Source organism: Cyprinus carpio, chromosome B4 (genome assembly GCF_018340385.1).
Source record: "Cyprinus carpio isolate SPL01 chromosome B4, ASM1834038v1, whole genome shotgun sequence".
Lineage (NCBI taxonomy): Eukaryota > Metazoa > Chordata > Actinopteri > Cypriniformes > Cyprinidae > Cyprinus > Cyprinus carpio.
The window spans coordinates 21129810-21155563 of record NC_056600.1 but is presented as its reverse complement, the minus strand read 5'-3'; the positions used below and the strand labels follow the sequence as shown (position 1 = coordinate 21155563).

Below are 25754 nucleotides of genomic sequence, written 5' to 3'. Positions count from 1 at the left end.
AAGAAAAGAAAAGAAAAGAAAAGAAAAGAAAAGAAAAGAAAAGAAAAGAAAAGAAAAGAAAAGAGGATCAGGTTAAGTAAAGAAGTAAAAATAGGTTCAACATCACCACGAAATGCACGTGCATTAATCTTTCCAGTCCAAATATGTGAATTAATGGGTGCACATATCTGTTTGTTCACTTTAATAACACAAAAACCACAGTGTGCCACAGGGCACTTTTATGAACTAGACATTATTACTTTTCTTTAATAATAACAGACTCCTTTAAAACAATTTCAGTGCAACCAAGCCTATAACAGGTATCATATAGCTGCACTAACATTACCGCAGGGTGCTGCTATTGAATTACTACAAGTAAATTGATCCAGGAGATGGCTGTAAAATAGTCAGCATCTTAGGGCAGATAATCATTAGACTGCACTAGAGAGAGAGAGAGAGAAAAAAAATCATAATCACAAAATCATTTAATAATAATTTTCATAATAATCTAAACAAGATATTAACACTTGGCTTTAGAAATATAATAGTAAAGATATTAACACTTGGCTTTAGAAATATAATAGTATTTCTTTATCTCTTGTTTAAAATATACATTTCACAACATGCATATAGTGTGTGTGTGTGTGTGTGTGTGTGTGTGTGTGTGTATAAACAATTGTTAATATTTTACACAGTATCTCTTTATAAGGACACTTTTAGTTTAGTTAAGAAATAACTTTTTGCAGTGAGGCTTTATACACTGGATTCTGAAGTCACTTTCCTCATAGATATTATGCTTCATACTGTCAGACTTTTAAATGATTTCTTTCCGCGTCGCCCATGTAGGGGTTGACATTTCCACCGTTGGCTCGCAGCTACTCCTGCTGTAGGGGGGAAATGTCAGCACGCATCTGTGAGTCCATGATATCACTCAGTGAGGTTTGCAGTTGCAGGGCTGCAAGCAACGGTCCACTCGGCCCCACAGCGTAACCAAACAGACAGACAGTCTCGGCAAATAGTGCTGTGCCAAATGCGCCTGCCAATTAGGGTTCAGCCTGGCATTTACCAAACAGCAGTGTGGATAAATACACTGTCCCCTCCGTACAGAATGAGGGTCTGTAAACAATAACTCATTTTATCCCACAAAAAAATGAATGTGAATGTGCATGGAAAGGTTGATTAAACAACAGATGTTGCATCTCCATTTGAGGCTTTTTTTATTTTTATTTTTTTTTTAGAATATTATTCAGCATTGGATAGGAAGGATGGGATAGTTATGACAACAAAACAATCTGACTACCAGCATTCTTCAAAATGTATTAAATTAAAAAATATATATTAAATCCAGTAGGAATCTGAGGCAGTACAATTTTAAGACAACCCCCCCCCCCCCCCTCCAAAAAAAAAAAAAAATATTGTACCTCTGTTAGATCTCATTTATTAATTAAAGTGCTACAACCTTGTGAGGCAATGGCAGAAGCAGAAACACAAAACTCACACTTACACTCACACTCTCACAGACTCTCTCTCTCTCTCACACACACACACATATAAACACACTAACATACTAATAGCAGGTCCAGACAATAGAAGGACAGAGTGAAGGTATACAGGACTTAAAATTTCCACACTTTTATTAGCCCCAGGTCCAGTGGACTGGAACATCCTATATGTAATATAAATGTACAGTATGTGGTCATTGAAATTTTGTTCTGATATCTGTTCTTCACAGAAAATGAACCAAGGCCGATGAATTTGAGTTTGAAAAAATAATTAATGGTATCATTTTTCTTTTGACAAAAAGTGAAAACGGATCACATACCCGGACACCATACAAGGGTTAAGAGAAAAGGAGAGAAAACAAAGCAGTGACCCACAAGGAGAGGATAGTGAACTGACAATGGCATGCCGTGTTGGAAACGCCTGTGCAAAAATGAAGACACAATGAATTTGCTTAAAAGGGTCTTTGAGCTGTCATTACTGCGCAGCAGTGCTGCTGAGAATTTATTGTGTGAGAGCAGAGAGGATGGGCACCCGGCCAGGGACATGAAGAACATGCACATGCCTGTCACCAGAGCAAGACTAAGGGACCCAAGACTGGACCAGACCACTGGAGCATGGAGGCACTGTGTCTTTGAATAAAACTATAAACCTAATTCAGGGTCAAATAAGCTGTTAATAATAACTTTATTAACCAGAAATTATGTTGTGAATTAAGTGCTCAAAAGTGCCATATTACAGCATATACATTTTGTGATTTCATTTAGCATAAATGTAATTTAATAGGAACTGTAGACTGTATCAATACATTTGGTCAATACATTATGTGACAATATTCCTAAATATTCTAGCAAAGTTCCCACAAAGAAAAAAAAAGAATAAAAAAAATATATAAATAAATAAAAGAGAGAGAGAAAGTTGGATCAAAACAGAGCCAGATGTATTTTATTCTCATTGTTGTCAGTGTTCAATTAAAACAACAGAACTGTAGAGATTCCATGTGTGATTGTTCTTTGTGTTAAAGCATCATACCATGAATCAAATTCATAATTATCAGTCCTTTCAGATGATACAACTGATACTTTATTATTATTTATTTTATTTTATTTTATTTTATTTTATTTTATTTTTTTACTACTGTTACATCAGAAGACAATACTTAGATTCTACACATTTTAAAATGCATAGCTACTATCAGATCTGGCTAAGCTCTTGCCCTCTTGTATATCTGCTCTCTCCTGCCAAACCTTGCTTCTCTACAGCATTAGGTAAGATTTATTACCCAGGGTTCCTGGCTGTTGACGTGAGTGTGATAAAGCATTTCAACAAGATGAGTGTCCCAGTGTGGGTGTTATGATGTTATGCCTTCTCTTATCACCGCCAGATGAACTGTGCATCTAGCCCCATCCCAGAGGCAGATTACATCCAGGTTGTTTTTTTTTTAACATCGAGTTGCCCTTGAATCCTTATACTGGAGAGTGACTATGCGTGGCGGAAAGTGTTTGCATGTTTGAACAGCCCCTTGCGGAAGTTATGACCCTGGAAAATTTTATTAAAATGTTGCAGTAGCTCAAATTAACTGGCAAGACTAGCTTGTCAGTGATGTATAACATCAGATTATGGGCACTGTGATTACATGCACCCTGTTTCTTAAAATTATTTCAGTCTGGGTGGGTTTTAGCTGGTGTCCTTTCCTTTTATGTACAACTGGATTAATAATCAGTGATAAAACTGAATCAAACTGGCTAGGAGGGCATATTACCCTATTAAAATGATCACACTATGCTCCATTATAAATTCTGCACGAGTTTCCCAGCCAGGTAATGCTGTAATTAAGGCACTGACATCCAAGAACAGAGATTTTGTTCAGTCACTGCGTAGGGCATAAAATATACTTATATATACTTAATATTTGATTGTTATTAAAAAAAAAAATGCAGCAATTAAGCATTCAGGTGGTAGTATGTAACATTGCTGTCATGTGGTTTGTAGTTTTCATCTCAGAAAAATAAAACATTTATTTTGTATTTAATAAAATTATATGCAAATTAAGGTTCTATGTTCGAGATGAAATACTACTTACTTAATAATGTGCAGAATGCACAAAATATTGCCTGTCTTTTAAAATTATGGTGAGTGAAACTTAATTGAAATAAATTTTCAATAAGTAGTATACTTGTTATCATTGATCTATTCATTGTACTGTGTGGTTGTTATAGTAGTTGTAATGTATGCTAATGCAGATGTGTAAAATAATAACTACCCTATGCATAGCAAGATTTGAGTGTCACCAAAGCAAACATCTTAATGACACTCAGCTATGTAGATTACAGATTCACTGTATTCCTCCATTACAATTAGGCCTGATTGCGCCCCCTTTTGTCTCCTTGTGGCATCTGAAATTCACAAAATTTATTAAAATATATATATATATATATATTTTTTTTTTTCTAAATGATAATAATAATAATAAATAAAAATAACAAAGCAAATCAGCAGGTAATTATCCTGATATCCTGATACTCAAATTCTCGTTATGCGTCTAAATATTGCTCTCAGAGATGCATTACATCAGCAGCCATTTAAGAATAAATATAGGAAAACAATGTAGAAAAAATAGACAATGTTATATACTTCCTTGACATATATGATTTCTTCTGTCAAGAAATAGAGCTGGAATGTTGTGTCGTAATGTATGAAGATAACGTATGCTGGTATCTGTAGTGTGGGCAATTCCATTTTGTTTGTACATGATATAAGTCATAATATACTGGTAATCAAAAGGTATACAGGACAACAACTTAACGGAATCATTTCTAACTTTGACACTGCATGCATTCAAACAAACATAACTATTTTGAGAGGACAAGATTTCCACCTTCACTAATATTTTACTTATACTAAAAGAAATAAAATATCTCTTTATTTGCATCATATATAATTATTATATAACTCATGTATTTTATATATATATATATATATATATATATATATATATATATATATTCATTATTGCAGGTGGTAAAATATCAGACATGACTATTCATCAAATCAAATCAAAGTTTATTTATAGAGAACTTAAAAAATAAATAAATAAATAAAAAATATAAAAAACAACTATTGTTTTCCAAAGTGCTGTAATAACAAATAACAAATTTTACACATAACAAAAATAACAAACAATAACACTAACCAAATACCTAAACAGCTCTCATACTGAGTTAAATGCCAGAGACTAAAAAATAAGTCTTAAGACTGGATTGGAAAATAGCAAGTGCTTGGGCCTGTCTAACATTTAGAGGCAAGTTATTCCAAAGCTTTGGGGCTGCAACAGCAAAAGCTTGGTCACCCCTGCTTTTCAGTATTGTTCGATGTACAACCAAGAGTTAATGGTCAGCAGACCAAAGTGCTCTCGATTGCTCGTTTGGCTGTATTAAAAGGTATCAGAAAGGTAACTTGGTGCCAGTCTATTGACATGACTATTCATATTCAACTATAATTATATTGGTATTGCATAACATACTCTTTTTTTTTTTTTTTTTATAACTGTAACCTGAAAGGTTTTTGCTTATTGTGGGATTTAAAATATATAAGACGGTCATTGTAACAGTTATGTAATATCACAATGTAAATAATGTAAAGCTGTTGCACATGCTTTAATATATTGCACTTACATAACAGAGTTTAATGGGCATGTAAAGTTTGAAATATAAGTTTCCAAAACAATGGCTATTGTATTGTCATTTAGTATATATAGAAACTGTCACTGTTTCTCCCAAGGGACTAATGCTAATGCAGGTATGTTAAAGTGGCCTACTTTTATATAAAAGTGGTCATCCAACATGAACATACTTATGTGTGAGAAGTCTGTGACAAACCTTTAATCTCTTTCTTTTATTTTTTTTCTTTAATTTTTAATCTAATTTGAATGCTTTCGAATGCTAAACTATTTTAACTATTTTATTTCTCATGCTTATGTAAAAATGCTTCCATAGGGTGATGTCTTTTTCCAAAGAGTACAGGAGACTTCAGGTTATGTCATACACAACACTATTTTAATGTGCTACAGTAACCTCTTTTATACTTGACAGGTGGAGACAGCTCTGATGGGGTGAGAAGTTAAATCTTTTGGCACATGCTTGTTGCTAACTCACTTTAAATGGTATCAATAGAAAGTAGTGCATTCAGTCTAAAAAAATTCAACTAAACCCCCAATTTAACTTGATTAGTACAACTAACAAAATGTGATTTTTAGTTGATGTGTGATGTCAGTTAGCAGTTAGTTCATCACATTAATTATGGACATGTGTGTTTATCAAGCAGAAAGTGTCACTATACTTCTCATCTTAAATTTGAACAGTATATATTGCTGATTATCATTTACAAACTAACAAACTTTACTTTGTGAATCTATGTTACAATGTATAATATTTCGGTCCATTTTATTTCACTTTCCAAATTCGCTTCCACAAATTTGGTGGTTAAAAATTGGCAGAAAATTTGCCATTGCACATCCAGGAACTACAGGAATAGTAGTAGAGCACCGATGCATGATCTCCAGCTGCTGTCAGCCGCACATCAGCAGGTGGCGCTAGCAGCTGTTGATGAAGTCATTTAAAAAAAACTGATCTGCAGAAATGAAGCAAGTGCTAAGTAGTAGTTTTGATTATCGGAGCCAGTATAAACATGTGGAAAAGCTGACTGTGTGTGTTTAATTCAACATCTTCACTGTTTCCCGTAGCCTAAATGTAAGCAGCGTTCTCTACCACAAAGGAGATTATAATGCTATTTTACCCAACGCTTAAGTACAGAACTAACAATACATCTGAGGAAGACATATACAGCATAATCATCAGTAAAGAGTATTCTGAGATCTGAGGTCTTATATCACTGTATTAGCTCACTGAGGCGCATTAAGCGTCATTGGGGAATCCTGAAGTGTGATGTCAGGGGATCCACAGTATTACAGCACAGCGCCACACAAGCCATGATACAAAATTACGGAAACTAAGCAACCGAAAGCATTATATGTGTTCCTCCTCAGATGTAATTTAGTTCTGTACTTAAATGGTAAAACAGCATTATAATCTCCTTTGTGGTAGAGAACGCTGCTTACATGTAGGCTACGGTAAACAGCGAAGATGTTGAATTAAACACACACACAATCAGCTTTTCCACATGTTTATACTGGCCCCGATAATCAAAACTACTGTTTAGTGCTTGCTCCATTTCTGCAGATCAGTTGTAAATGAATGACTTAATCCACCTGTTGCTTTGGTCTTTATCAACAGCCGCTTGCGCCACCTGCTGGTGAGCGACTGACAGCAGCTGGAGATCATGTATCGGCGCTCTACTGCTATTCCTGCAGATCCCGGATGTTCAATGCGAAATTTTCTGCCAAATTTGAACCACTGAATTTGTGGAAGCAAATTTTGAAAGTGAAATAAAATGGACCAAAATTTGCCCGTCGAATCGTATTTTTAAACAGATTGAATATTTTGGAAGTGAATTCTGGAAGGTGAATATTAATCATTGAATTTTTAATTATGAATTGAAATATTCACAGCTTAAATTAACATATATTATATATCACACCCCAAAAAAACAACAACCCCAAAAAAAAAAAAACACAAAAACAAGAACCACCAATAAAAAAAATAATAATTATTTTTTTCAGTTAGTGCTATATGGCATTATTTTACTTCCATATTGAGAAGAGTGCCTGTGCTCTCTTTATTTAAAATAAATTCCAATTGGTTTGACATTTTGTCATCTATTGCAAACACATTCATGCATTCTTAAGTGTACAATGGTTTTTGTTTTTTTTTTTGTTTTGTTTTTTTTTTGTGGGGGGGGGGGTTGCATTATGCTTCCTGATCATATCATCTTAAAGTGTGTGTGTGTGTGTGTGTTTTCTTCGTATCTACAAAACCAACAAAATTATATAAATGGTGCCTTTCTCTGGTCTTGATCCACAGCTCGTATCGTGAAGACCAAGCAGTGGTGTGACATGGTGCCCTGTCTAGAGGATGAAGGCTGTGACCTGTTAGTAAATAAATCAGGCTGGACTTGTACACAGCCCAGCGGCAGAGTGAAAACTACAACGGTAAGACTTACTTATTCTCATAATCACTGTAATCCGTTAGTCGATCAGGAGAGGCTTGGTCGACCAAAATTTTATTAGTCGCTTATTTGCAGAAAAAAAAAATCCACTGGCAAAGTCTAGCAGTCCATGAACAGCAGAAAGGCTGGTCTATAGTTATACCAGTGGTGTAGTTGAGGGTATACACAGGTGTGCGGCATATACCCACTTCTTTATCAGTCAGCTTGGTGTATACCCACTTCTAAATTCCCTCTGATGCACATCATTTATTAGTGTCCTGCATTAAGCAAAATCATGACAGTCCACCACATGAATATCTAATCCAATCGCATGTAAAAAAATAAAAAATAAAATACAACAAACAAATATTATCTAAAAACACGGACAGCGGTCAGGACCGTGGTGCCGGCTTCCTTTGAAATATGTTCAATGATTGTGCCCACTCCATCCCCGACCCCAGTCAGAGATCTTTACTCCGTGAAGTCAAGCAGCAGAAGTTAAGTGACAATATGCAAATACTACTGGCCCATTTTGGGGTGAACTAAATATACAAGACTAGTTTTACATGTCACTGTTTATAGCACATGGTGTTCATCCTTTGCTGGGTTGCTTTAAAAAAAAATTGGGGCATAAATTAAGAGTATACCCACTTCTCAAGGCACCACTGGGTGATACTGTACATACAAATGCTTGCCTATCATTCATCAACCTCAAACATGGCTTATTATCTGAAATATGTAAGTATTAGCAACTTTACATGGCCACTCAATCTAATGTTAACCTAGAGAAATGTGTGGAAGCTAAACAGTAGTGCTCACTGCAAGACAGATGGAGGCGCCGGTGCACTCACTTACTCTTAAAATACTCCCTCATGTTTGCTCATACAAACACGAGTAATACACCTTTCGAATCTGAAAAGACTATGTTTATTTGTGTGCACTCACAATAACAACAAATCATGGTGCGTTTGTAAAATAATAAAAGCAAAAAGGAAGCGCTTTCCATCTCGTTCACTGTGAACTTGAGTGTGAAACTGCAAAATTTTGTTTATAAAAAAAAAAAATCTATTAAGAGCGAAATGTCTACTTTCAAATTAAACAATTCAAATGGAAAACAAATTCTTAGATAATGTAATCCGTATGAAACATGCATACAGCGCATCACTACTGCGGAGATGACGAGTCAGTGTCATCTCTTAATCTAAAACCAAAGAAAGCACTAGTGTATTAATACATTTTTTTAAATGTTAATGCAGCCTCCTTACTGTTCTTCCCTGACACATTCATAATCATTACTTCTGCCGGTGCACTGTGGCAAGATTTATGCGTGTGCTTGAGCACTAATTAGGCTATGTAGGCAATTAAAGGCTTATTATAATGATTTAAATGGTTTATTGAAAATATGCGATTAGACAACTAATGCTTCAAATGAACGACTACTAGTCGACCAGAAAAATCTTTAGTCGAGGACAGCCCTTCTGTTTAAAGCTCTTTTCAATTCTGTATTGTCTTACAATATTTTAGAGTGAAACGGGGTATTCAATAAAAAAAAAAAAAAATAAAATAAAATTGGGAATTGATTAAATTGTGAAAATTGAGCTCATCATTTCACAGTAGAAGTCATACTAGGTAAAGGAAAATCTCTTGAGAAGTGGTGCATATTATATTTTGATGAAAGTTTATAAACTCACTATATATATATATTCTTATATAAGTACACTAAGTACACCATAAGTGCATGTATTGTAAATAAAATGCAACCATCTCTTACTAGCATTGGTTAGCATCCTTTCAAAGGCTACTTTACTAAAGTCACACTGAAATATAAGTAGCGACAGTTTTTTAGTATTGTGATGTGCATTTTACTAAATCACTTAAAGGGGTCATGAATTGCATTCTTCATTATTTTTTACTGTTCTCTGAGGTCCACTTAATGTAATTTTTACATCCAAAATAATAATAATAATAATAATAATAATAATAATAATAATAATAATAATAATAATAATAATATATTAGGTTATTTTCTGTCCTGTTTTTAACCCCACTCATCAAAAATCTCAGTTTAAATTGGCATGGCGAATTGTTCACTCAGAAGTAAACGCCCACTGCTATGATTGGCTAACAGCTGTATATGTTTGACAGCCTTCAGAGATGGATGCTGCTTTGATTTACATTAAAAACATATCAATACTCAGTGCATATCAAACAATCTGTAATAACAGATAAAGCAACAGTCATAGCGCAATAAAACAGTTACTCACACTTGTGTGGTGTGACATTACCACAAAATTCAGTATAGTCGGAACAGGATGGTATTTTATTTTCAAACTTTCTGAAAATCACACATTTAATTTGCCTGGTTTGTAACGGAATCCGTGGTAAAAATTAAGGACCAAATTCTTACTGACGCAGTCTAAAAAGAATAAAGCTCATCCACTCTTTCCTAATGTTAGGATCAGAAGGAGAGCAATGCAAAGACTGTTTTTCTACAACTTGGCACTGTACAGCGTTTTGTTGTCTTTGGAGCCATCTTTATCATTTGTAAACCTGGACTACAAAACAGTCATAAGGGTCAATTTTTCGAAATTGAGATTTACACATCATCTAAAAGCTGAATAAACAAGCTTTCCATTGGTATATGGTAGGGCTGTAGTACTTGAGTCCGGTCTCTAGATTTTTCTATCGTCTCAAACTCTTTGGTGTTTTGCACTAGGACTTGTCTCGGACTTGGTCATTGGACTCGCCAAATGTTCTCGTTGGTCTTGACTGAGTCCAGCAATATGCTTTTTTCTCCTTCAAAACAAAAGCACATTTGCATGTCGCACCTGAAAACGTGTGGAAAACGCTAGGCACGCCTAGGCACGTTGATTCTTGTCACATGACCAGCGGTGCACTTGCTGCGTTCTGAAAAGTTTAGATGTTTCTAATTAAATTTTCTACCTGTTAGATTGTGTTTTATTAACGTCTACACCTACATAGCCTTAAACTTACCCTTTACAATAATGAAATACTAATTAATGTTGTACAGTGTGACAAATTAGGCTGTATTTATGTGTGCATGCCCAGTAGCGCCAAACATATCTCTTCTAGCTTTAACCACGCGTATGCGTCATATCCCAAGCTTTGCATGTGTGCACTGTGCCAAGGCATCAGTCATTTTAATTTTTGACCACAGACATGATGTCAGCAAACAGCAATTTAATATAAATAAAGTACATAAAAAATAATACAAAAAAACATAACCAAACCCTACACCACAAAACCATTTCCCAGAAGCACATTAAAAAACAGAGATTTAGCTCCGAACCCTAATTAAACACACTTGAACCAGCTAATCAAGCTCTTACTAGACACACTAGAAACTTCCAGATAGGTGTGGGGCATTGCAGGGCATTGGCCCTCCAGGATCTAGTTTGGAGACCCCGTCCTACAGAGTTGTTACTTTGCACATGCTTTTTGATCATTACAAATAATAATGTAAAATTATTTTCTTAGAATAGGATAAACTTACGAGGGGAAGTCGTGGCCTAACGGTCAGAGTGTTGGACTTGCAACCCAAGGGTTGCGAGTTCGAGTCTCAGGCCGGCAGGAATTGTAGGTGGGGGGAGTGAATGTAAAGCGCTCTCTCCACCTTCAATACCATGACTGAGGTGCCCTTGAGCAAGGCACCGAACCCCCATCTGCTCCCCGGGTGCCGCAGCATAAATGGCTGCCCACTGCTCCGGGTGTGTGTTCACGGTGTGTGTTCACTGCTGTGTATGTGCACTTTGGATGGGTTAAAAGCAGAGCACGAATTCCGAGTATGGGTCACCATACTTGGCTGTATGTCACGTCACTTTTTCACTTTCACACTTTCACACTTTTCACTTTATATGCTGTCTCTTGCATCATAAACATTATCAATAGTTAAATAACTTTTGGACTTGGACTTGACTTGGACTAGAACCTCTTTGGACTTGGTCTCGACTAGTCCTGGTCTTGGACTTGTCTTGGACTAGACAAAGCTGGACTTGACTACAGCTCTAGTATATGGTTTGTTAGGATAGGGCAATATTTGACCGAGATACAACTATTTGAAAATCTGGAATCTGAGGGTGCAAAAAAAATCACAATTTTGAGAAAATCGCCTTTGAAGTTGTCCAAATTAAGTTCTTAGCAGGGCATATTACTAATCAAAAATTAAGTTTAGATATATTTAAAGTAGGAAATTTACAAAATATCTTCATGAAACTTCATTACTTGATGTCCTAATGATTTTTGGTATAAAATAAGACTCAATAATTTTGACCCATGTAATGCATTTTTGGCTACTGCTACAAATATATCCCAGTGACTTAAGACTGGTTTTGTGGTCCAGGGTCACATTTTCTGTGTAGACCTGCATTCACCTCTCTCGTTATTTACAATACACGTGCGAATCAGTGGGTGGGGCTAAACAGGCAGCGATGTAGAATCAGGCATCTTGATCTAATGGTTTAGCCACACCATTACATCATAGAGTGGCACTTTCCTTAACATTTTGTTTTGGCAGATTGTCTTCAATATAGCTGTCTTTATATTTTCAATATAGTTTCCCATTAGATCAAGGGGAGTTTGGTTTCTCAGTTCATGACCCCTTTAATAGATTAAGAGAATGGAAAAATTAAGTGAATGGTTTCAAAAGATTTACTGGGATGTATCACAACTCCAACACCAGTTACATTACAAAAGTAAGATGGGCAGTAAATGTTGGCTTATTTGACATTAACTGTATCATAACAGGAGTTCACTTGTTCAAATCACTAAAGAGCTCTTCAGACTCTATCATAGGACACACAGAGCAGTTCTTACCTGACTTCTTTCAATGAGAGGATGTGTTTATCAGTGGTAATTAGATCACGCTTATGGCTAATTATATGAACAGATGGGTGATCACGGCATGTATGTAGACAAGACATAGGAGAAATAGGAAGAAATCAAAAGGTGGGCACACTACACTTTAGCTCCTGTCTGCTGTCATCAGCTATTAAAGTCTTTCATTTGTGTGTATTTTTTATACACATACAATTTATTTATTTATTTTGGTTCCTATGATTGTTATCTTTGGCTAAATGTATTTTGTTTTACTCCATTATTATTACTATATTCTGAGTAATAAAACGAGTGTATATGCTTTTAAGATCTAAACTTTTTTGTTTGTTGGTTTGTTTTTTTGTTGTTGTTTTACATCTAATATTAAATTAAGCTCTTAAAATAAATTAAAAAAACAAATTTATCCAAAAAAATTTTCAAAAAAAACATAAAAAAAAACAAAAAATAAAAATACATAAATTAAAAAATAATGTAAAAAGATAGTCTATTATTCTAATATTACACCACCAATCCTCACTAAATTGACTAACTTAATATTAACCAACAATAATCACTAACGATCAATAATTCTGCACTTTATTTTATTATAATAATCAATTAAACAATATTATCTTTTTTTTTTTTTTTACACTCCATAGTATGTTGGAGATGTACCCTGGTACACACGCTTAAATTGTAGTGTGGCAGTCATGTTGTGCCGCTTTTTGTTTGTTTGTTTTGTTTTGATTGACCAATTAATTGACCAGCCATTGTCAAGGGACAAAAGAACTAATAATACAACATTTAAAAAAAAAAAAAATCCAGTAGGCTGGGCTAAAATGAGTTTCAGCTATTCAGTAAAAGAATGATCACTAATCAACCCAAGAGTCCCTGTAGGCCCATACTGTTTGAATAAGCACTCATTACTGCTATCATGTTTGTGATTTGCTCATTCTTTTCTACTGATTCATACGATTGTGACCATTCTTTCATCAGCAAATTAAACAAGCAATAGTCGTCTCTCTTGTAGATTGTCGGTCATCTCCGGTGGGTGGCTCAACGTCATTAGACATTGTAGTGTTTGGACGCAGTTTCAAGTTGTTGCAACGCTTATCTTGTTTGTCGTCGATGAAATGTGCACACAGTTGAGTTGTTAGAACAATTGTTAATTGACCGCCCTTGTCAAAAGGGAGGAGAAAGAACTAACCGAAGTATACAACGAATTTAAAAAAAAACACAGTGAGACACTGACCTTCAGTCTTCGTGCTAAAATGTGTTTGCAGCTTAATTTTATGTAAAAGAGTAATTGCACTAATAAACCCAAGAGTCCGTGGGTTTTTTTGTTGTCATGACTGTTCCTGATTCATTCACTCATTTTCATTCCTGCTATGTCATGTTACGGAAATCCATACAACAGAAAGTAAAGCTGCAATTAAGTAATTTTGTTTATCTGATTCATGTCAGTCTGGCAGCCTTCTTGGATAGCGGGCATTCTTTTACATAGATCAAACGTAATACATAACATGAATCAATTAAAAATCAGCGTCTATGGCATTGGTCAGAAACTTTTCTTAAGGGGGAAAAAATCTGCTTGTGCTTACATTAGTAGTAGAGCACATTTCTGTGTACATCAGGTGTACATAGAGTATTTTGAAATGAAATTACATTACAATAATAACATATCACATTACATTGAACAGTAAATATATACATATAGAAATTAAAAAATAAATTATTTAAACTATTATTTTGTATTTATTTACAACATAAAGTCTGATTCTCAGAAATGCAGATTGTCTTATGGATTCTGTTATCGACTTATGTTTGCTCAATCCCCTTCATTTATATAGCGCTTTTAACAAAAAATATAGATTCAATCAAAATAAAACAAAAATCCCCCACATTATATATAGCTCTTTAAAAAAATATATATTGTCAAAGTTATAACAACTACATAGATTGTGACCAAAGGACCTTACGAACAAATAGGAAAAAAACTGGACAATGCACAAGAAGGGACAATAGTAAAACAACTTAATCTTGAGTTCATCATTGAAATCAGTGCGATCCAGTCCGCTCAGTTCAATTTTTAAATGTAGTCGGTGCAAATAAAGTTGTTGGATTTTCACTGGAAATAAGTGTCACATTCATAGGAAAAGCAGAGGCGACAGTTCCCAAGGAACCAAAACTCATTTATGGTGACCAGAAGGAGGGAAAAACCTTGGGCAGAAACAATGCTTAGTCGGAGATGCCAGTTCTCCTCAGCCAAGATGAAGACCAGCAGTTGATCCATGCTCGCAGCAGGTTAGAGGTTGTGGCAGAGGGCTCATCGGTTCTCGTGATCTTGTCCAGTATGGCTTCACTGTGATCTGACATCGGGGGCTCATCTGATTAAATGGTAATAAATGGACTGAATTCAGGATGGTAGAGGTCTATCTCATGGGGGACACCAATATGGGGCAAAATTTTTTTTAGCTGGAAATACTGTGTGAACTCGTAATACATGTCTTTGCAAAAAAACTTGTGATTTTTTTAACTATTATTTTGTATTAATCTAAAACACACTTACATTAGTAGTAGAGCACATTTCTGTGTACATCAGGTGTACATAGAGTATTTTGAAATGAAATGATTGATTTTTTTAACTATTATTTTGTATTTATTTACAACATAAAGTCTGATTCTCAGAAATGCAGATTGTCTTATGGATTCTGTTAATTTATTATGTTTGCTCTTTTGGAAGTTTACACCACACTATTCCTTAATTCTCTGATTTTACCATCAGAGTGAGAGGGCTCTTAAGTCAAGTTAATTCAAATCCCCTTCATTTATATAGCGCTTTTAACAATATAGATTGTGTCAAAGCAGCTTTACAGAATCAAATAGGAAAATACTGTGACAATGCAAAAGGACAATGAAGTAACAACTTTCGGAAATTGCCGGTCAGCCATTGGGGGATCACGAATTAATCAGTGCTATCATCGTCCAGCTCAGTTCAATTTAAATAGTATCTGTGCAATAAAGTTGACGATATCACTGGAAATTAAGTGTCCCCAAATAAGAAAGCCAGAGGTGACAGTGGCAAGGAACCAAAACTCCATCGGTGACAGAATGGAGGAAAAAACCTTGTCAGAAGGCCAGTTCTCCTCCAGCCAGATGAACCAGCATGTTGATCCATGCTGCAGCAAGGTTAGATTGTGCAGAGGGCTCATCTGGTTCTCGTGGTCTTGTCCAGATGGTTTTCACTGTGGATCTGGATCTGTCTAGGAGGGCTTATCTAGGGTCTGGTCACTGTTGATCTGTCTCTGGGGCTCATCTAGTTGTCCATGGTCTCCGGTAGAGGTCATCTCTTGGGGCTGATCCACCATCTGGGCTGGATCTGGTGGCTACGGTGACCTCGGAATAAGAAAAAAAACAAACCAACATAAGATTTAATAAAAACAGCATTCTTCTAATTCCGGCTGTCCTAATTAATGCAGCCTCACAATCCTTTATGTTAATTTGAAGTTGTTTTCCGCTGTCCTAATTAATGCAGCCTCACAATCCTTTAACGGATTTGTTTTGGCTATTTGAGTATAGAATGTGAAAGTGTGTTATGTGTAAGCCAGGTTAAAGAGATGGGTCTTTAACCTAGATTTATACTGTCAGAGTGTTTTTGCCTCCCAAACAGAGTTAGGTAGATTATTCCAGAGTTTGGGCACTAAATAGGAAAAGGATCTGCCACCCGCAGTTGATTTTGATATTCTAGGAATTATCAAATTGCAAGAGTTTTGAGAGTGCAGCGGATGTGGAGGATTATATTACGATAACAGCTTGCTCAAGTCCTGAGGTACTAAACCATTCAGGGCTTTATAAGTAATTAGTGGGATTTTAAAATCTATACAATGTTTAATAGGGAGGCAGTGCAGTGTTGTTTGACACAAACGGGCTATATGGACTCATACTTCCTCATCCTGGTTCTAGTAAGAACTCTAGCTGCTGCATTTTGAACCAGCTGGAGTTTGTTTATTAAGTGTGCAGAACAAGCACCCAATAAAGCATTACAATAATCTAACCTTTAGGGTATGAATGCATGAATTAACGTTTCTGCATTTGACATTGAGAGCATTGAGGTCGTAATTGAGATATATTTTTGAGATGGAAAAATGCAGTGTTACAAATGCTAGAAACGTGGCTTGCAAAGGAAATACTGATGTCAAATAGCACACCTAGGTTCCTAACTGATGATGAAAAATTGACAGCGCAGCCATCGAGTCTTTTAGGTCCAATAAATAACACCTGATCATTTTTTTTTTCAGAATTTAGCAGTAACAAAAATGACTCCTCATCCAATTTTTTATATCGACTATGCATTCCGTTAGTTTTTCAAATTGGTATGTTTTGCCGGACTGCGAATATAGAGCTGAGCGTCATCAGCAAAACAGTGAAAGCTAACACCGTGTTTCCTGATGATATCTCACTGCTACGAATTGATGGCGGTCAGATAAGTATGATTTGTACCATGCTAATGCACTTCCAAATAATGCCAACAAAGTTTTCTAGTCTATTCAAAAGAATGTTGTGGTCAATAGTGTCGAACGCAGTGTTAAGATCCAGTAGCACTAACAGAGAGATACATCCACGATCAGATGATAAGAGCAGGTAATTTCTAAGGAGACTCTAAGGAGAGCAGTCTCAGTACTATGATACGGTCTAAATCCTGATTGGAGGAATATATTTGTGAGAATACTAACTGTTCTAGTATCTTTGATAGAAAAGGGAGATTCGAGATCGGTCTGTAATTAACTAGATCTTTGGGGTCAGTTTTTTTTTTTTTTTTTTTTTTTTTTTATGAGAGGCTTAATAACAGCCAGTTTGAAGGTTTTGGGGACATATCCTTATGACAATGTCAAATTAATAATAGTCAGAACAGGAGCTATGACTTCTGGAAGCACCTCTTTTAGGAGCTAAAATGGAATAGGGTGTGCTTTTTCCTCTCCTTTGTTTAGATGATTTAACAAGTTTATAAAATTTTTCCTCTCCTATAGTAGAGAATGGGTGGAATTGTTCCTTAGGGGACCTATAGTGCACTATCTTATGTTATTCTGTAGCTGAAGGCTGCATGGTTACAATTTTATGTCTAATAGTATTGATCTTGGAATTAAAGTAGTTCATAAAGTCATTACTGCTGTGCTCTTGGGAAATGTCAACGCCTGTTGGTGCTTTATTTTTCGTTAATTTAGCCACTGTATTGAATAAATACCTGGGGTTATGTTTGTTTTATTCTAAAAGAGTTGAAAAGTAATCACATCTAGTAGTTTTTAATGCTTTTCTGTAGGATAGGGAACCATGCAAGACTGTGGTCTGTTGCCCTTGTGGCCTGTATACAGTAGCCAGTAGAAACGTCACAGGGGATTTATCATTAACATTTGTTTCTTTGGATAATGTCATGAAGCACCATTACTTCAAACAGGATAATCAACGGCTTAATCAACTATTCTATTGGCTATTAGGTTGATTGGGTGGTATTTAACCATAGAAAAGGGTCCTTGAATCTGTAGTATCAGTGGAGATCAAGAAAAGAGAGAACTACTGATTGCAGTAATCAGCAATCTTTCACATGCAAACAGAGAAAGTGTTTGCTCATCAGTGATGCCTTGGGTAAACGGGGCTTTGAAAAAGTAGGGGCGTCCCTAGGTTTTAAGTGCTGCCTCCAGAGATTGGTGTGATTCGTTGGTTAACAGAGAGTTAAAGGAATAATTCATACCAAAAAGTGAAATTCTGTCATTTACTCAGCTTTATGTCTTTCAAATTTGTGACATGCAACAACATAAGACACCCTTTGTGTTTTTGATGTCCAACCTTCGAAATAGGCAGCACAACTGATTACTTGCATTATTCTTTTAGTGTTGTTTCATTTCCCTTTTGGAGCTACACAGACGTGGTTACCATGAACTTTTGTTGTCAAGAGATATGTTAATTTATACAGATATGTTAATTTAGAATGATAACTTATATAATTTCTGCTTTTGTGTTCCATGAAAAGACAGCATACGTGTAAGGAACAACATAACAGCTTTTCAATCACTTAATTATTTGAGGTTAACATTTCCATTAACAGTGCTGAAGTGTGTTTGAATATGTCTGTCTTTTCTAACTTTTCTGACGAAGTGAAAAAGAAAGTGAATAGACTGAGGGTGCTAAAAACACGTGGAGGTCGTGGATGACACATGCCAAGGCATTGCCGCTGTGGGTGTTGGGGTCTGTGTAATTGATCCCAATGCGCCAGCGTAGGACCATAGGACACATCCTTGCCTGGGCTTGGACAACATCACCATGGAGACGACAGCTGCTCCTCCATGCAAGCCTCTGTAAACCATTAGCGCCCACTGCCAGCTCCTGTCTAAAGGATCCAAGTCAGCACTGGTCACCAAGAACTTCCATTTTGAATCCGAGAATATTCACCATTTACTTGTGACTGGGTCATGTTTAAACACTATGCAGTATTTATAAGAACTAACAGAAATCTGAAAATAATTTATTTGTTTAGTCAAATGACGGTTTTATCAAACCAAATGGATGGTTTCTAAAGTGCTGGTGCCATTCTTCTGTATCTCTCAGTGCTCAAGCTGGCTATTTTACCCAGACAATCTGGGCAGCCATTACAAGGTTTATTTGTTACAGTGCCTTGCCATCCTCCTATTTCAGGCTGCAAAAAGAGTCTTTTACCAGTATTAGTCCGAACAATTTGTTAAAAGAGACATACTGCTGTTGAGTAGCTCTTATTTTGAGCCTTCATTGCTACTGTCACCACACAAAATGTCATTTTTATACAGTAGAATTAAGCCAATTTTAAGCCTTAGTTTTGAGCCAAAACGTGTTTAATTTTGAACTTGCATCAGATGAGGAATCCATTCATTCATTCATTCATTCATTTTTTTCCCCCAATGTGATTTTTCAACAATTTCCACAAGTTTGCATTTATGTACGTATGTATTTATTTATTTACTTAATCTTTTTTGTTACTGCTGTTTGCAGAATTGGCTGGAAGTTCATTGGTGTTACATGAGCCGACATCATCTTAAAACAGACTGAGAAATGCAAGTTAAAAATTGGCATGTACAATGCTATGGCACCTCAAAAGAGAACCAGCCTGTTCTGTATATAATTATTAATGAAACAACTACTACGAATTACACAAACCCTAAGCTATTTTATGTTATTAATTTCTTCATATGGAGCTGTAATACTGCAATTCCCTAGATGCCTATTGGGAAATGCAACATGAAAAGCATGATTAAGATAAATCCAGTCATAGCTTTGAATGGCTGCATGAATTTCCCTCAAGGGGGCAAAGCTGCATATTCTGCCAGGAGTTAAACACACTCAAACCCTCCACACTACATTGAGATTATTACTTCTGATAGATACTGCTGGGTTCAGCAAATATTTATCACTTTTCAATCATCTCAGGTTTCTGTCTGAATGATATTTAGCAGTTTTGTGTTTTCTGACTTTAGCCTCTCCAAAACATGAACGGGATAAAAAGTTCTGCAAATTCAGAGACAGTACAGTAAATATAAAAGGTCAGATTCAGCTGAAAGGTCCAGATGCAGCTAAGAGCTTGTTTATCACATCACCCAAGTGGAATCCTCAGCAGATGATCTAAATAAATGTGGCACTGCCCCTGAATAGTGCTGCGTAAGAATACTGAATATTCAAGTAATGTTCATTTGACTGATTCAGAAAAGTTTGTTGAAATCACATATTTGGAAATATTGTAAATCAGGTTCTATTGCAATTTGTTTCTTTTAGTTTTTTTTTTTTTTTTTTTTTTTCTGTTCTTGCATTCAAGATTTAAATATTAATTATATAATATATATAATATATATTAATTTTTTCTTATTTTCCTATTTAATATGGTAAAGTGCTTTGACACATTCTGTATTGTTAAAAGTGCTTTATAAATGAAGGTGACTTGACTACCTTTTTTTTCAGTTTTCAGTTGTTTCATTTTATTTTATTTATTAGTCATTTGTTTTGTGCATAATAATAGTAATAATAGTTTATCATCCTTTGTTTGATGTCACCTGATGTGTGTGTGTTTTTTTTTTTTATGCTTTCCCTGGAAACGTTGTTTACCTTGTCCAGAATAAGATCAAACTTGAAGTCCAGCCAAATATGAGACTAGAACTTTTCATCATGATGCATTAGTTTAAATTACTTTAATACAAATTTAACAACATAATTTTAAGACAGTAAAGTCTCCTTGATGTATAAATACAGTGTGTGATTTTTCTTTAATGTATGATTTTTAATTTTTATTTTATTTTAATTTTTAGTTGCAAGCCTTAAATTTCCACTGCTTACCTTGTACACTTTCTACGTTTGAGCTAAAAACCTGCCTTTGTGGAAGTAAAAAAATAGCATGCATATCTAAATTCAGAAATTGCTAGTAAATTTCACAAATTTAATTCAAATTAAAAATTTAATTAAATGTGAAATTTGGAGCTAGAGAGACTGAAATAGTATTTTCTTGTCAACTTACTACAGTAATTTTTTGTTTTTATTTAAATTGTAGAAATAAATAAATGAAATGTATTTTAAATAAATAAAAATAATAAATAAATAAATAAATGAAATGTATTTTGGCCAGCCTCTGCCAGTAGGTTAGTAGATGAGAGTGAAGTCATGTGAGGAGGAAAATATTCCTTTAAGCCAAAAATCATTCCTCTTTACAATCTAAGTCAAAGTAAACTGCGTACTGTATGGACAAACTAAATCTTGCTTGAAATTGTCCCTGCTCTAGCATTATACTCTAGAGCTTTTAGTTTATCTTTGTTAAAGTTTGCGGTAATTCATATGTAATCCAATTGCTAAAATTTTGCTAGAGAGTAATAAGATTCTGAAGCAGGAGCTAGCAGCTACATTGCTCCGGTGTATTAGCAATAGCACACTTTTGTCCTCAACATCTACACTCTTGGGCCATTTTATCACTTTCCTGAGTTCATTTTCATCCTGATTATCTCTGTTGTTCCATATTCAGACTTAGTAATGTTTTCAGCACCTGCTCAAGCCATGAATATCTGCTCCCCATGCAAGTGTCAAGAGTTCATTATTATAAATTAAGCAGCAGCCCATGTTGGCAGCATTTTGTGCCTTTTTTCAGCCTGGCAGCAGACCATTTAGCAGATGGCACTGAGCGTTTTCCATGGCAGGTGCTCAGAAATGCAACAGTTTTCAAGTATTATCTCGGTTACAACAGGATTGTAATATCTTTGAACATCATAATCCATTTGAGCATCATACATTCAAATGGATTATTCTTGCACCAGGACTATTGACCAGAGCCACTTGTCTCGTCTAGAAAAATGTTTTAAGTTCACACCCCATACTTACAAAAATACTTACATTTTACAGGAGTTTTCTACCTAAAAATTTAAATTATCTCATTTAGTCACCCTGTTGTCATCTCAGATGTATAGTCCTGAAAACAGAAATATCTGATCAGATCATAGTTGCTTTGCTCTTCTCATACCATTTTGTATTACCAAAGCATGGCATTACATTCCAATGAGCTCTGTTATCAGCCCCAGAGTAAAAAAAAGAATCTGTATCTAGACTGACTGAGCCAGATTGCCATGGAATGGAACAATTAAAAGAGAAGCGTTTGACCCAACATCCACATTTGCGTTTTGCATGGTTTTTGTAGCGTCAGGTTTGAGCATTATACTGTATATGCTTTATATGGACTCACAGAGATGGGTTATTTTTCAAAAAATCTTAGTTTGTGCTCCACAGAGGGAAAGAAACTAATACATCTGTGATGGCATGAGGGTGAGCACATGATGTTTTCATTTTTAGGTTAAAAAAATCATAAATCAGCAATTTTAAAAACAATCAGAGACTTCAGGCAACTGGTAGGATAGACAGTGTTCTAAATGTAAATATATTGCAATCACCTTTTTTTATAGTTCCCAAAACTATTGTTTCTGACTGGGATAGATATAGATAGATAGATAGATAGATAGATAGATAGATAGATAGATAGAATTAGATAAAATGACATTTTATTAAATAAATGTATAGTTCAGTCATGAAACTCTAGATGGTGCAGGCTGATGGGTATTAACGTAACTGATGATATTCATAGTGTTAAACAACTTGGCACAAGCTAATTGGTTCATGTTGCATACACAGCCAATGAGCTTGCTACCTTACATTTAAATGGCTGGTTAGCATTCACTTGACCATTTGCAGCGTGCTTTCAGAGATCCTCTGAAACCCACCACCTTCACCCAGCTCCACCTAAATAGATCTGCTACAATTTATTTTATATGCTATTTGTTCAGCAGCAGTATGTCTTAAATACTCACAGCACTGTATCGCGGTATGCATTGGCAGTAGCAAGTTTACTTGCTTGCAGCAGCAGCAATAATCTACAACAATAGCAATAACCAGCAGCAGCAGCAGCAGCAGCTGCGTAGCAGATCTGTTCCAGCTAGACAAAGTACATTAACGTTGTCATAATCATTATCATGCTAAAATCTTCAGAGAGCTGTCATGATTAAAATAAATAAACATTCAAACAAACCCAATATTAGTCCACTTTTCACATTATCGCTACACCCCTGGAACTGCACCACTGATTTTGATTTCCTGTGTGTTTCTGGTTGATCTAGGTGTCCTAACAGTGGGAGGGGTTCCTGGAGCGCTACAAGACGGGGCCTCTTGCAGCTTCGCCCACCTGCTGTAGATACTTGCAATGTCTCATCGGCTTAACACCTGCCTCTGCCTACCTGTCTGTGTCTCGGCTTTGTAAATGGGCAGCCCCCCCTTGTGCCACGGAGAACATACTGTACGTTCACAAAGCGCCTCATGGATGGTGGTACAGTAGGAGCCTTGAGGACTATAAGGGCACAGCACAGGACAATGAGGCACCTACCCTGTTTGAGACTGAACAACACACAGGCTTAATGGGGCTCAACCAGTGGTTCTGACCTGATCCGAGACTGTGAACCTAACTGCTCTGTGAAACGGCTTTCTGCTGGAAGATGTTTTTGGCGCTCATTTTTTACAGACCAAAGAGGAAAAATAATACGCATATTAAAAAAATTTAAATAAATGCATTGATTATATGAGCGTGGACTAAAGGACAGATTTGAAAGGGAAAATTTAGGCAAAGAATTATATATATATATATATATATATATATATATATATATATATATATATATATATATATATATATATATATATATATATATATATATCCAAATGCAGAAAGAGAGATAGATATAGATATAGAAGGACTATGTTATACAGCAGTGGTCTACAAATGGAAACGCTGACATGGAAAATTAAAACGACTGGGTCAACCATTCCCATTTATCACAATCAGAGGAGAACCTTTAATACTTTACAGGCATTTCCTTGAACTGAATCAACCACTGTATTCCAAGGATAAAGATACTGTACACATAAAAATGTAAACAAATTTAATTAGCATTTTTCAGTAGCAACATTTTGGATGGTTTGCATTAAGCATGAAAGGTTAAATGGAAGAGTACCCCATTGCTTATCGTCAGAAAATATTAAAAAAGGAACATAAAAAATGTCATTTCTGATTACCAGGAGTGAAATATGTCATTATATGTATTTTGAAAGGCCTACAAGTTATATATTTAACAGTTTTATATGTTGTACCTTTGTAGAGAACCTTATTTAACATGAATAACGTTGTGGAAATGACAGATATAGAATGTGGGTAATGCTCTACTCTATAATGCAGGCCTGTCTTACTGTTTATGTTCAAACTCAAGTAGCAACTTTCCTTTTACATGTTCAAAAACATGACCACAGGTTCTTAAAAAGGAAGAAAATGGACAAATCACAGACACAAAGCAATGATTTATTGCAGAAAAGCGAACATTCAGTTCCACGTATTACAGTCATAGAAACTGCTTTTAGCTTTTGTATTGTAAAGGTTCAGAGAAAACCCCTTCTGTTTGGGTTTTCTGGGATTGATTTTTGTGCTTGTGTTTGTTTGCACAGTGCTCACCTCCAAGTCTAGACACCTCCAGAGACAGTTCAGAAAGTCTTAGATTCATTTACATTATTTTTTTTTAAATTATTATTATGAAATATTTTAAGAATAAATTAAACAAGTGAAAATAAGTTGCTAAAACAAAATTGTAATATCATGATGTTTTTGGCTGTTTCTTTCCCTTTTTTAAATGAACGATGCCTGGTTTGACAGAGATATGTAACGATCTATGATGAATTCATTCAGATTTGAAAGGAAGTGAGGAGACTGAGCGGTGAATTCATTTTCTGTCTTTCTTTCTTTCTTTCTTTCTTTCTTTCTTTCTTTCTTTTGTTTTTCACTAATCTTTTCTCCTTTCTTTCTTATTCTTTCTTTCTTTCTTTCTTTCTTTCTTTCTTTTGTTTTTCACTAAGCACCTGCATTCCAGTTTAACCAAAAGTGGTAACGCTTTAGAATACTGTTCCATCATTAATGAATAACTACACAAGAAGATATGTATAACACAAAATTAGCACTCTAGTAACTAGTAGTAACTAATAAGAAGTTCTGATTAATGAATTAGTAAATAATAGTGCTTAATCTAATGTGGCAGTTCACTATTAGTTAATCCTAAACTACTATTTTTTCCATTACTCCCCAAGAACAACTAAGAACCACTCTAAACAGGTTCATAATTAATATGAATAATGCATAATGTGTAATTTATTCTAAAGTAAATGTCATGGTAAAGTGACTCATTTATTACCAATTTCTTCAGAAGGAATTACTAATTACTTGGATCAGTATTATAAAGTGAATAACACAATAACTAGCTAGTAATTACTTAAATCATTGTAAGCTTTTGAGGTTTTTTTAAGGTTAAGTATAGTAATTCCTTTTACTAGGTTTGGTTACACTTGAGTCATTACCAGTGGGTTACCAACATATTCACTTTAGAATACCGATCCAAAAAATTAGTAATTCCTTAAGAAGGATGTAGTAACACTTGTGTCATTACTATCAAAGACCTTGCATATATCTCAAAAGCTTACAGTGACATCAGCCAATATTAGGGAGTTACCATGCGTTTCACTTTAGAAATCTGATCCAAATAATTAGTAGTTCCTTTAGAAGGATTTGGTAATACTTGAGTCATTACTAGTGGGTTACCATGATCTTCACTTTAGAATTAATTATATATTATGCATAATTCTAATTTATTATGAACCTATACAGTAGCTCTTAGTAGTTTTCCAGGATATATATACAGAATATATATATATATATATATATATACAGTATTCCCACAGCCTACAAAATTTGTGGCGGCACACCC

At 35.1% G+C, this 25754-nt stretch overlaps 1 protein-coding gene across 2 annotated transcripts in view; it reads left to right on the top strand.

Moving 5' to 3' along the window:
- The window catches only part of tafa5a (TAFA chemokine like family member 5a), a 109519-nt gene extending 84928 nt beyond the window's left edge, over positions 1-24591 (top strand). For both annotated transcript variants that reach the window (XM_042722373.1, XM_042722374.1), the window contains exons 3-4: positions 7458-7585; positions 23076-24591. In XM_042722373.1, coding sequence (XP_042578307.1) covers positions 7458-7585; positions 23076-23084 — 137 coding nt within the window. In that variant the 3' untranslated portion in view covers positions 23085-24591. The remainder of the gene's footprint in view (positions 1-7457; positions 7586-23075) is intronic.
- Positions 24592-25754: the final 1163 nt, after the last annotated feature.